At 35.2% G+C, this 13,308-nt stretch overlaps 1 protein-coding gene across 1 annotated transcript; it reads left to right on the forward strand.

Annotated features, from left to right (window-relative positions):
- The first annotated feature begins 713 nt into the window (after nt 1-713).
- Nucleotides 714-10,628, forward strand: dthd1 (death domain containing 1). The gene is made up of 10 exons (XM_034033877.3): nt 714-1,181; nt 1,847-2,465; nt 3,712-4,042; nt 5,289-5,468; nt 5,937-6,181; nt 6,561-6,725; nt 7,168-7,457; nt 8,186-8,412; nt 9,640-9,697; nt 9,800-10,628. Exons 1-10 carry the CDS (start codon nt 893-895, stop codon nt 10,102-10,104), a joined length of 2,709 nt encoding a protein of 902 aa, XP_033889768.3. The 5' UTR covers nt 714-892; the 3' UTR covers nt 10,105-10,628.
- Nucleotides 10,629-13,308: the final 2,680 nt, after the last annotated feature.

Genomic DNA, 13,308 nt, shown 5'->3' on the forward strand with positions numbered 1-13,308 from the left:
TTATGTTTTGTTACTAACCTAAAATATGTACACATCACACTAATAGCACACAATGACTCTTGAAAAATATTTTGTGCCATTTATATTTATATCTGATCTATACAAGTAAACTACTATGTATAACAAATTGGAGAATGTGTTGAAAAATGTTTTACCCTGTTTAAAGACAGATATGTTCAGCAATTCTCTGTGAAATGATTTTCTAAGAGTAATTAATTCTGCTTGATCTTAATACAAATAAAACAATACAATACATGACTAAAATTATGTAATACCATAAGACTTAAAATGCTGTGTTTTCTTTTTTCTTTTAGTCTACATCTATCTATCATAAAAATGTGTTCAGTTAAATTCTGTAAAATAAAAAAAATACAGTAGAACATTTTGGGACAGTTTATGCCCTTGTGAAAAAGGTAGTGCTATAAAACTAGTAGAGAACAACCTTAAAATTAAACATCATGATTGCTTATATTTGGTTTTCAAATATATATTTTTTCCCACTTAGAAATGTGGTGCATACTTTCTGAAGCAAACATATAGTAGTGTCTCTAGATATATTGGTCTAGCCCTGATAAATGCATCCATCTGTTAATGTATTTCTCCTGAAGGACAACAACAAATCTCTTGAATGAAGCTTGATTCATAGATAGCCACTCCTACTTGTAACCCTGGTAACATTTTAAAGCAAGTTGGGCAGTAAATAGCAACCCATATAACCATACACAACTACAGCTCTAGAGTAGAACAAACAAGCAAAGGTTTTTACTATGCAGAGATGAATGAAGTTGGTCATTGTTAGCAGGTCAGCCAAAAGGTGGAATTGTGCTTAGGGGAAAAAAAACGTGTGATTTTATAGTTGGTTTTGGCATTCCAAAGGTTTATTTAAATTACAATGGAGGAGCTAAAAAACAGGAAGGGGTCAGACCCTGTGGACCATTTGCTAAACTTGATTCAGCTGAAAAACCATTCACTAAAACCGCTTCTTCAAGAAGATGAGAAACATGGCCATACCAATGACATTAAAACAAGCCTGCAGGAGTTGGTAGCCCTGGTTAAAGATGTGAACTGTTACTTTTCTGAGAAAGTGGTGACTGCTGAAGAGACACTGCAAGTTACATGTGAAATATTGTCTGCAGTACTTTGCAAGCAAAGTCCAAGTGATAACAAGAAATATGAGACAGGTAAAGATATCTTAAAATACTTTCAGATACTCACTTTTTAAAATGTATTTATGTATTTATTCACAGGGAGACATCATAAGTTTAAACAAAATGAGATATACTTTATTCAGCAAACTGGTCATAGGCAAATTTTCAATACTTCCCTGATACATACAATAAATACAGTATTAATACAATTAGCAAGTCACAATAGTGACTTGTGTGTATGTATATATAAAATTCAGTTTTGGTTTGTAGTTTTTTATTCTTCTTATTATTATTATTATTTATTTCTTAGCAGACGCCCTTATCCAGGGCGACTTACAGTCGTAAACAAATATTAATTAATTTCTTCAGACAAAGTAAATATTAAAATGATAACAATCCACTGAAAGTTATTTGCACTACCTTGCTGTCAGTGGAAGTCTTTTTGATGACCCTGTATATCAAAAATCGACATTATCCTGTATATTACAGAATACAGATTTGGAAGCCTAATAAGAGTCAACAGCAAATCGATTCCACTTGTCATATAACATACAATATTTTTAACATAAAAGGAATTGTCTACACTTTGCCACCGACCATGGCGGCAACCAGAAAAGCAGTAAAAAAAAAAAATACATGCTTTTTTTGGATGGGAGACATTTAAAATAAAGTTATTTTTTCATGTTTTGTTTTTTCAGAAAGTTCATTTGAGGATCACTTAAAGAAAATCCAGAATTTATTAAATGCTGTTGTTGGTGATCTAAACACTACAAAGAACAGCCTGTATGAGATGAAATGTAAGGTAGATACTGCTGACGTCCTAAACTGTCCTGAATTGAGTTTACCATTTGCTTATGTTGATTCAAATCAAAACCCTGACATTATTCAGAATGCATCGCAAACAGAATGCCGTCATGGACAGGGTGATCATTCTCAGCATATCTCTTCTAACCATGAAGAGTTACAACAATTGGGCACAACCTGTTTAATGTCAGAAGGGGAAGAAAGTACGTCAGTGCAATCTTTAAGTGAATCTGATCACGAAAAAGAGAAAGGAAAGACTATGGCAACCTTGCAGCTGGAAAGCTCCAATAAAAACTGGAACCCACAAATGGGAGAATCAAAGCAAAAGGAAGACAGCAACACAGCAGATGATGTTAGGAATGTTGACCTGGCAGTGAAAGACAGCAGTCCAAGCAAAAATGGCATTGATCCACTGACAAAAACTGACACTTTGAATGGTAAGAAAGAATCTGAAAAATACCATGAAAAGGAAAAAAAAGAGAGTCAAGACCCAAGAGGATGGTCCAAAAGAGCGTAAGCAAACTAATTAGATACTTATAACCTATTTTAATTGGATCTTTTTTTAATGATCTTTAATTTTAGCAATCAAAATACTGACAACTTTTAACACACACATCATTTTCCCGTGGAAAGATGTCTAAAAAATATCTGATTGGTGGTATTAATACCGGCCACTATTTATATTGTTAAATTAGTTGTATGAATGATATTTACACTCATAACTTTGCAAGAGGGAGATGTTTCACTTTAAAGTTTTTTTGGTTTGTTTGTTTGTTTTTAATTTGCCCTGGTTTGAATATCACAGTTGCCTTAACATTTTTTTCTTGTCATTGTTTAACATCAGTTTGTTTATTATTTTCTGTTAGAGCTCTCAAACATGTCTTCTCTCTTAGCACAGCTGGTAGAGTGTAATCATTAAGCTGCCCCCACAATGTTCTGCACCCAGTGAATGTAAGAAATGTCACATTTGCTCTATGTGGTATGCCGCACTGATGTATTTGTTGCAAGGGGCATGCTAATGGTTGCTGTCTGGTGTACCAGCTGTACTTTGAAGTGATGACTGAAACAGAAGTGATTTATGATATACAAAGTGTATCTCAACAAGATGAATACATTGGTTGAGATAACTGTGATATTTCATACGCATTGCTCTTTAAAGCCTCAATTAAAAATACCCTGCTGCAGTGTAATGCCCCAGGGACCCACCATGATGTTTGAAGTCTACTGTTCTACATCAGCATTGGTCATCCACCAAAATAGCCTTCCAACTCCTGTTGTTTTTATAATGGCAGAGACAGCCTTTCAGATGTTATTTAGTACATCTGTCAGGCCTCCATTATGTAGGTAGTATGAATTGGCTAACCTTCAAGATTTAAGTGTCAATTCTCTCTCAAGTATGCTTTCTGTTTAGCACACTTGAGGGAATAGTCCAGGTGTTTTGCAAAAAAAGATCTGTCCCTCTCTGTGTAGCCAAGTTTTCTTGTAGCCCTTGTAACAGGGTAGGTGAAGTTACTACCCGAGGTAGCAAGAGGTAAACGAAAAAGTAAACAAAAAAAAACTTACCGTAATGACAACACATAATTGTTAAAGTTTTCCGGTTATTTCAGAAATCAATTACTAAACACACCATGTGTTTACATCTGCCAATAAAGCCGGTAAGTGTATAACAGCATAGGAATTTTAAATAATGTATTTGTGTTATAATCTCTCTTTCTTTTCTAACATCTAAACAAGACTTTCTTAAATCTTGTTTTCTTAGGCTTCTGGCAGAATTAGAAGACAGCAGTGATTTACAAAATGTCTGCTACGTTACAGCACCTTATATTGTTGTACAGAAATTGACCTGTAGAATTGTGAATAACATGAGTTCATTAGTTGTGTCAGACTCTGAAGAACTGGTAAGCAACGTTATCAGCATTCAGTGTTGTGACTCCAGGATAAAAATACCCTTTCCAATCACCATTGCCATACCATTTAGTGCTCGGTACAGGGGAAGTTCTCGTGATATCTTGGTGAAGGTATTTGAAGATGAGTTACATTCAAGCTACATAAATCCTGTCTCCTTGGAGGGAACCCACGACGGGCAAAAGGTTTGTAAACTACTTGTCTAAACAGTTAAATGTACTACGTTTTTCAGTTTTGTAAATAACATTTGGTTTTATTAATATGATTATTATATTCGGTCGTAAATGTATGTAACAGGGCTGAGTCTGGCAAAACGGCAACTACGCAGTCACCAAGTGAGCATCTTGACCACTATGTAAAGGAGCTGAGCATGTCGACAGTCTTGGTTATAAGTCTATTGACCTCCCTCATCTCACAGGCAGAGGTCATAAGAACATATTGTTTACAAACGAGAGGAGGCCGTTCGGCTCATCTTACTCATTTGGTTGTTAGTAGCATATTGATCCCTGAATCTCATCAAGCAGCTTCTTGAAGGATCCCAGGGTGTCAGCTTCAACAACATTACTGGGGAGTTGGTTCCAGACTCACAATTCTCTGTGTAAAAAAGTGCCTCCTATTTTCTGTTCTGAATGCCCCTTTATCTAATTTCCATTTGTGACCCCTGGTCCTTGTTTCTTTTTTCAGGTCAAAAAGTCCCCTGGGTTGACATTGTCAATACCTTTTAGAATTTTGAATGCTTGAATCAGAGTCTTTGTCCGCAACTGAATAGATTCAATTCTGTAACAGCAGTGCATCAAACGACACTGCAAGTTACTTGTACACGTCTTTATAAACAACAGGACTTTCCAGCCATATTATCTTCCAGGCGTTGTGCAGATCAAATATATGCACTCTGACCCACAAATGCAATAGTACCTCAGCTATTATTAATTAACTTGCAGACATTTATTTTTCATTACCTGAACAAATGTTAATTTTGTATTTATTTTTTTATCAAAGGTGACTACCAAGACTAAACCAACATTAAATTTACTATCAGCCTTGGTAGTAAGAGGGTAACATGAAAAACAAAATGTCTCTCCCAGCCTCACCCAGTTCAACCCATATTTGATCCCCTGATAAGTCATTCACCACAGAAGTAAAATTATTAATTGTGAACAGCAATGGGTTCTTACTTTTCCAAAATGATTATATAATTTGAAAACTAAAAACATAAATGTTGCTTCCAAAACCTAATTTACTGAGAGTCAATTAAAATGCATTGCAGCTCTCCGGAGAATAACACAAATGCTACCTATCCATCAGTTGCTTTGTATTATAATGTAAAAGAAGGGAAGGTGAAAATAGAACTGATATCTTACATGAAACTTTAAATTCTTTACATGTGATACCTGTTTTAGTACCAAGCATTTCCTTTTTTAATTATTTTAGGGTTCATTTGCAGAGATTAGAGTCTACAAGCTTGGTGTGTTTTCAGTGGTCTCATGCTTACGCAAAGAAAACTTCACTGTTCCCAGAAAAGGACTGTCAATAAAGCTAAGCATGGATACAAGAATTTCACTAGACTATCTGCCAGCAACTTTTAATGTACCCATTATTGTGCAGTCAATGGTAAGAAACTTTTGTATTTAATATAGTTCTGACACTGAGTTGAGAATGAACCATGACATACTCATGAGGTGGTGAATATTTAATTTGACTTCTTAGCTTTGGAAAAGTGGTGGCTTTATTGAAGTACCTGTTTTGAGTGCATTCGAATGAAGATTTGAGACTATTTTATTGTAGCAATGCTCTGACAGACATAATATGATATTTACAATAGATGGGCACAGACTTAAAAATATAATGTATGATAATTGCCAAATAAAATTAAATGACAACAATAAGTGTGGGTGGGGGGGGGGTGGGGGGTGGGGGGGGGGGGGGGGGTCAAACACTATTATCAGGTAACTTGTGATGCAACCCAAATTAATACATAAGAAAACATGACACTTGTCCTAATGTTGCTTCTGTAAATAATACTTTATTACCTGTTATCACCTGAGGGTTTTTCTAATATTGTTTCAACTAATCTTGTAGGTCCAGCCAGTTGATGCAACAGTTCTGTCTACACTGAAGTCAAAGAGTGATGCATACCATTCCATTGTGTCTACCAGTCCATTAGTTCATATTGTACATCCCTCACCGCAGCCATTTCGGAAGTCTGTCACGTTTACTCTTCCCTGTCCCCCAAACCCAGACCAGAAGAAGCAAGGAGATGATACAGACCATGCAAGACCAGGAAGTGCTGCAGTTCCTAAAAGCACTCCTATTCTTCGCACAAGGTAAACAAATGTTCAATTTTTAAAAAGTGTTATCCGGACTGCATTTTCCTAATATTTATTTGTTTAATATTATTCGTTTTCTGTGTAATCCCTTATTGCTGTTCTGCTTGAATCAATATTTTCTTAGTAGCTACAGTATCTAGAAATCTTTCTGAAAAGACTTGAAGTTGATTATATCTCTTGGGTTAAACAGTACTTTGAAACTAAACTAATACATGTCTAAAACAGTAAAAACAAAAAAGGTTTTTCTAAATATATTTTTCTCTCCAATTTTAATATCGTAATTTTTTTTATGTAAGATGAACATCTTGGGCAGTATAACTACAGTATGTGGATATGTTTAATTGAAATCTTATATTGCATTTTTAAAACACTGCAGGGCAGTGAGTGCCTCTGTAAAGAAGTCCAGAGAGACAGCTAATGAATACTTGATATTACTTGGGTATAAGTCCAAAGAAGAGCAGTGGGTTATCATGGAGGATGTTACAGTAAGGAATATCCTGAATGGACTTGTTGCTTTTGAGCTGTCAGAACATATAGAAAGGTAAAGTATTAGATACATATTGTTTTACTATTAATCCCCTCAGTCAATGAAATGATTATACTGCATAGATACTGCATAGATATGCATTTGCTTATAGACTGATATAATTCTCAATTGCTCAGTATTATGCAACATTTTAAGGAACTGTATGTAAGAGTAACACATTTTTGTTTGTATTCCTTACCTGGATTGTTACTAAATGTTGGATGAGAGATGATAGAATATTTTTATATGAATTTACTTTACCCCCCAACCCCCACCCTAGCTTACCTAGTCTTAAAATGTGAACAACTATGTTATAAGGAAGCAGAGCAACAAGAGAGACTGGAAGTCCTTTCTTTATCGCTCTGAGTAGTTTCTTTGATTGTGAACTTTGAGTTTGATCATGAACACGGGTTGATTTGCTTAAGTAATAGAATGTATATGTATGCATGTTTTCCAGATTGATTGTTTTTCGAATGACTTCTTCTGTGAAAAATTCATTCCTGATTACTCTCATCAATGATCTTGAAGAATCCATGTGTCACACCATGGTTAATGTTGTGTTATATCGTAAAAAAGAGAAGCCAAGCAATGCTGTGGTTGTGGTAGTGCCCTATAAAGAATTAAGCTGGGAGTTGATGAAACTACGTGAGGAAGGATACTGTAGCCCACCAGATCCATCTGATGAGCTCTCAATGCGAGAAGGAGAACAACTTATACTAAGGTTTAGTGGAAATATCTCTTCCTCAGGTTGGTAGTTATAGAAAACAATGTAATCATGTAGCTTCTTCCTTTCTTTTTCTTCTGATATTACTTTATAGGAAGTGCAAAGTCAAAAGCTAATTGTCCAACACAAATAAAACACTTGTAAACATATAATGCCATATAAACAACAAACAACTTGGTTGCAGGTAGTTTCTTGCTAGTTTTACAGTATATCAGTGCTAAAAATTACAATCTGAAAGTGTTACAGAACACCCTTTAGTGTTTACAACAAACACACTACCAACTGTTGTTGTCTCCTGTGCTATACGTCTTGCCCGATTGATCCCAATCCTGTGTACAGTTATTTTCATAAAAAGTGGGAGGCTATACATTGCACATTGATTTTTTTATGTATTAATGTATTAATTTATATTATTTATATTATACATAGTCTACGTCCTATGTTGCTCATTTTCCCAAAACGTGATTCTCATAAAACTAGTGTACAGTATTTATAGCTCCTAAGATATCTAAAAGTAACTCATTCCCTCCCATTATTTAATCACCTCTAATCAGTACAGTTGATAACAGAATAGTCCAAATTCTCCTAAGCAGAAAGAATTGGCTCGACCATTGATAATTATGTTAATAATGACTGATGCAAAGTTACTTAACAAGTTAATAACCTGCAAGAGTAATTATTGCCTGAGGCAATAATAAATAAGGTAATGTTTTTAAAGTACTGTAACACATAACACTGCCCCTACTTACAGGAAATGGCAACCGTGATTCCCAGTTTCAAAAGCTCACTTTCCACTCCCAGAGGAAGAACAGACTCGAACTATGTCTAAAGGAGGTAGATGAGTTTGGTAACTACTGCTCGCCTTATTACAAGGGCACAGCAATATTTTATAAATTAACAAAGGATCAGATAGCCACGACTACCTCTGACTTTGCTCGACAAGACCCTGTGTGCAAGCTGCCATTAACCCTACCAAAGGTAATCAATTAAGATCAAATTACCATCTGTGATAAAGCATAGCTATTACTAAGTGTACAAACACCTATCTGAACTACCAATGGATAATTATATATCCTACTGTAGTGAAGCAAAAATGCTATACTGTGGTTTCAAACAAGTACACACTGCTGTTGGATTTTAACAAGTATGAACTTGAAATCTTATTGCATGACTATGTCTGCCAGGAATAAACCCACAAACTTTCTTGCTAGCATAAATTATGTCTAATGTGATCTGAAACTTGCTACCTCAGCACACCAACATAACTAACTAAGGAGTTTAGAAGCAGGGGGAATATGCAGTTACACACCAATTGTGTTTAGCTGGCATGTTTGCCAGAATATCATTTTTTTGTAATTGATGTGAAAAGAGTGTGCTTTGGTTTCTATCTTGCTATTTCTGGTAAACAATTAAAATTCCACCTTCTATTAGTGAATGAAATTTCATTATTGGCTAAACTTTCTGAATGATGTTAATAAAACACAACATCAGATCAATGCAAATGTTTTGATCGATTACAAACCTAGAAACACAAGATGCAATACATCACAAACACCAAGCAGAAACCTTTGTTGTTGCTAGGGAACCTCCGCTTGGCCATACCTACGCCCTCTCTTAAAGCTAAAACAGGGGGAGTAGGAATGAACAAGCAGAGGTTCCTTAGCAACAGTAGAGGCTGAACAGGGGTGCTTTGGTTATGGTTCTGACAGCGTCAGCGTCCCTAGTGTATAACTTCCTTGTTTTCATGAGTGAAAAGAAGGAATGTCTGAGCCAAGAATGCAGATGTCAAGGACCAGGTTATAAAACATAACAATAAAGATTGCAACAGAAATACAATTATAATGAAGAAACAGACTGAACAGGCACAGTAATCTGTACAAAATGAAAGATGAACATTTACAGGATATGAAGAATCACTTTTAACATTTTGCATCATGGATCTTGTACTTTCCTGGTGCATACTACAGTATAATTATATATTGTAAGTGCAATATGCGTACACAAGAATTTTAAAGCATGAGTAAATATAAATCAAAAGGGGAGCATTGGTAAAGCACTGAAAATGTTTTACTGTGTTAAGAAAAAAAAGCAAACTATTTATTGAAACGGCTTGAATGGATATAGTAATAGGACTTATTGATTGCTTTAGATAACATACTTTATCTAAAATTGTGAGTTCATTCTTATTTTTTTTTATTAATTTAGCGAGAGAGAGTGATCAGTAGACCAGCAAGTGCCAAAGTAGTCTCCTCTGACCTATCAGGTAAGAAAGAAACACTGCAAACCTAGATGAAAGAAAACATGTTGGAAATAACTTCTGCCTCATAAAAGCTTTTTTAGCCACGGCAACATATTTCTCTTACAGAGTCCCTCTCTGATGCCTTGTTGTGCTGGTTATCAGATGAGCTCTCCGAGGAGGACGCTGCACGGCTTGTGTTGTCACTTCGAATTCGCCGGAGTTCCATCCAGCTTGTCAAACTCAGAGTCCCAGAGAATCTGAGCGATCAGATTTATGAACTTCTTGTCATGTGGAGAAAAAGCCTTCCAACATCTGTTGACAAAATCAATCTGCTGTCTCACTATCTTTGCAAATGCGGTAGAAATGATCTTGCAAAAGATCTTCGGTTACAAAAGAGAATTACCAGTAATAATAATGAGCAAGGAGAATGATTGTGATCTGGTTTAATACAGTCCCCTGTTCCTTAAATGGAAGCGACAAGGGTAAAATAAAAATACTCAGCTAAAATAACCACAAATCAGCAACTTTGATTTTTAACCTGCAAACAGTAAATATATTGTATAAAGTGAGCAATTTTTTTAAAAATATTTTATTACCAATATGTAGTACCAAACTAAGGTAAATCATTCAGTTTTGAAAAAAATAATTTTCATATAGAGGCAAGTCCAGTTGCCAAACTAAGGGTTGATCTAAACCAGGAATTGAGTACATGTGCAATTGCAATATTATTTTTTTAGATATAGTATAGTACTAAGGATCCATTCAATTGACTGTATTCATTTGTTGATTAGCTGCTATATTTTAAAACTGGACTGTAAATTGACACGTTGAGTGAAAGCTAAAAAATAATGCAATAACCATGTTTGTACACATGATGGCATCCAAATGCCACTGTATTTTTCAATGAAGTATTCAAGATACAGAATTAACTGAATAAAGACATAACATAAATGACTATAGGTTCATTTTTATGTAGGTTACAGTTGTCTCAATTGTTGTACAGATTTGTACAATCAAAGTACCCATAGTCTATATTAATAGCTATTTTGCATTCCCTGTGATCTTCGGTCAGTTGAATTGGAGTATGTCTTAAAATAGAGTATTTTAAACTTATTTAATATATTTTATAATTGAAGGATATTTCTTGTGTTAATTTAAAAAATGCTTGTATTATATCAAATAATTATGAATTAATTTACAGTAGTTTGCTTGCTAGTGTAGTGTATTATGCAGTGTATTACAATTTAATAGATTTATGTATGATAATTATGTTTGATTTATTGTTACATTTAAATTAATCATATCCCAGTAAATGTGGAATTTAAAATATAATAATTATAATAATTAAATAAATAAATAAAAGTGTCTATTTCTGGTAGATGGGAGATGAAGGTAAACATTTATAATTTACTATATCTCCTTTTTAAAGTTTACACATTACACCTTAAGACACATTTGTTATGGTCCCTTTGCAACATTTTTGCAAAAGTAAAATCGAACATTAACGTTACAAAACTAGTGCCATTCACTTCCATTGAGATCTGTTATTCTAGAATATTTAAAATAAACAAACATCAAAGATGGTTCCATTATTAATCATTTAGCAGACACTTTTATCCAAAGGTTACAGAGATAAGTACTGCTGCAGAGGCACAAATAGGATAAATCACTTGCTTAGGATCACACACAGTGAGTCAGTGGCTGAACCTGGGATTGAACTAGGAACCTTCTGGTAACAAGCCCCTTTCTTAACCACAGGGCCACCAAGCCTCCTGTCAGCATAGACAGCAGTCAAGCCAAATGACTGATTCAGTTGTAGACAGACAATTCTCATATAATACCGTGTCGATAACAAGAGGAAACATCTAATAAACTTAGAAAAAACATGAGGTATCAATCACTGTGCTATGCAGATACAATCATCTAAATGAGGTTAAGTCTGTTTCTGACGTGAAGGAAAATAAAATACATGTAATCCAAAAGCACAGCTGCTAGCGGGTGTTACATAATTATCAGCCACAAACATAGTGATAGAAATTCCATACTTGAGGAATTAGTCCAGGATACCTGGCCCCACCATAAATAAATGTTATTTTCAAACCCGGTCTAATCATTAATGTTAGTTTTTTTTTTTTTTTTTTAGTATTTTATAAACAGCATCTACAGTACATTTGCTACACAAAAATGAATGCTAACTTGGATAGCATTTGTTAATATATTCCTAATGATTCAATTTTCAGAGGTTAAGATGGGGGATAGGTGGTAGAGCCTTGGTGGTGCTGGTCTATAGTTCTTTAGCACTATCTGCTGGGTTGTACTCTGTCGACCATCTCAGCTTCAAGAAGGGAGGCGAGCTGTGTGGACAGACACCATATATCTCAGAATCCGGTACTCTCAATAAATTATGCTAGATAATGTTAATACCAAGTATCATGACAACGGTTCTACAGACAAGACCAAAACTGTGGTATTTCCTGGGATACTGCCGGCACCTTGTAAAGGAGCATACGGACAGCTGGAAATACATAATCAAAATGCATGGCTGAAATCGTGGTGCACACAGGAAGGCTTCACCTTTCTTGAACATTGGAGCACATTCTACAACAAGGACCAGCTATATAGGCGGGACGGACTGCACTTAAACAAAAAGGGAACCAATCTACTCAGAGAAAGGATCCTTGAGGAGGTTCAGAAGCATTTAAACTAGAAAGGAAAGGGGGAGAAAACAAAAAAAACAGAAGGGAGACCACATCAAAACAAGGGCAACAACTCAGGTAAGACAACTATTAAATGTATTTATCTTAATGCTAGATGTCTCAGAAACAAAATGTTAGAACTTGAAGCTACTGCACTAACAAGTAACTACGATGTGATAGGTGTTACAGAAACTTGGTTGTCTGAGAGTGATGGAGACGAATATAATATTAGTGGGTGTACACTGTATAGGAAAGACAGGCAGGACAGAAGAGGTGGAGGGGTAGCGCTATACATAAGAAATAGTCTTGAAGCCCAGGTGTTAAATCTGGACGAAGAAAACAACACCGAACCAATATGGGTCAGAATAATGGACAAAAATTCAAAGGGCATAATAATAGAAGCATGCTATAGACCACCAAATTCAGACCCTGAGCAAAATAATCTGTTATACAATGAAATTAGAAATGCGTGTAGCAAAGTAGAAGCCATACTAATGGGGGATTTCAACTTCCCCCATATAAAATGGGAAAACCTGGTGGGGAGCACAACGGACGAAATTGAAATGGTGGAAATGACAAATGACTGCTTCCTTACGCAATTTGTCAAGGCACAGACTAGAGGGGAGGCATGCCTTGATTTAGTCTTTTCAAATAACGAAGACAGATTAACTAAAACAGAGGTCAGAGAACCATTGGCAAACTCAGACCACAACATGGTCTCATTTGAAGCGATTTTTAAAACCCAAAGAGTAATGACTAAAGCTAAGATTTACAATTGTAGAAAAGAAAACTATGAAGGTATGAAACAGAGACTAACATAAGTAGATTTAAAAGGGTGTTTAAAAGGGACCAAAAACAAAGTACACAGAAAAAGTACTTGGAACTGCAAACGCAAGTCAAAAAGGAAGTTAGAAAGACCAAGAGAGACATAGAAATGAA

Source organism: Acipenser ruthenus, chromosome 1, assembly GCF_902713425.1.
Source record: "Acipenser ruthenus chromosome 1, fAciRut3.2 maternal haplotype, whole genome shotgun sequence".
Classification (NCBI taxonomy): domain Eukaryota; kingdom Metazoa; phylum Chordata; class Actinopteri; order Acipenseriformes; family Acipenseridae; genus Acipenser; species Acipenser ruthenus.

Coding starts and splice junctions, on each gene's coding strand:
- dthd1 (XM_034033877.3), top strand. CDS start 893: ATGGAGGAGCTAAAAAACAGGAAGGGGTCAGACCCTGTGGACCATTTG. Junction 2,466..3,711: donor AGAGGATGGTCCAAAAGAGC/GTAAGCAAACTA, acceptor TTGTTTTCTTAG/GCTTCTGGCAGAATTAGAAG. Junction 7,458..8,185: donor TGGAAATATCTCTTCCTCAG/GTTGGTAGTTAT, acceptor CCCTACTTACAG/GAAATGGCAACCGTGATTCC.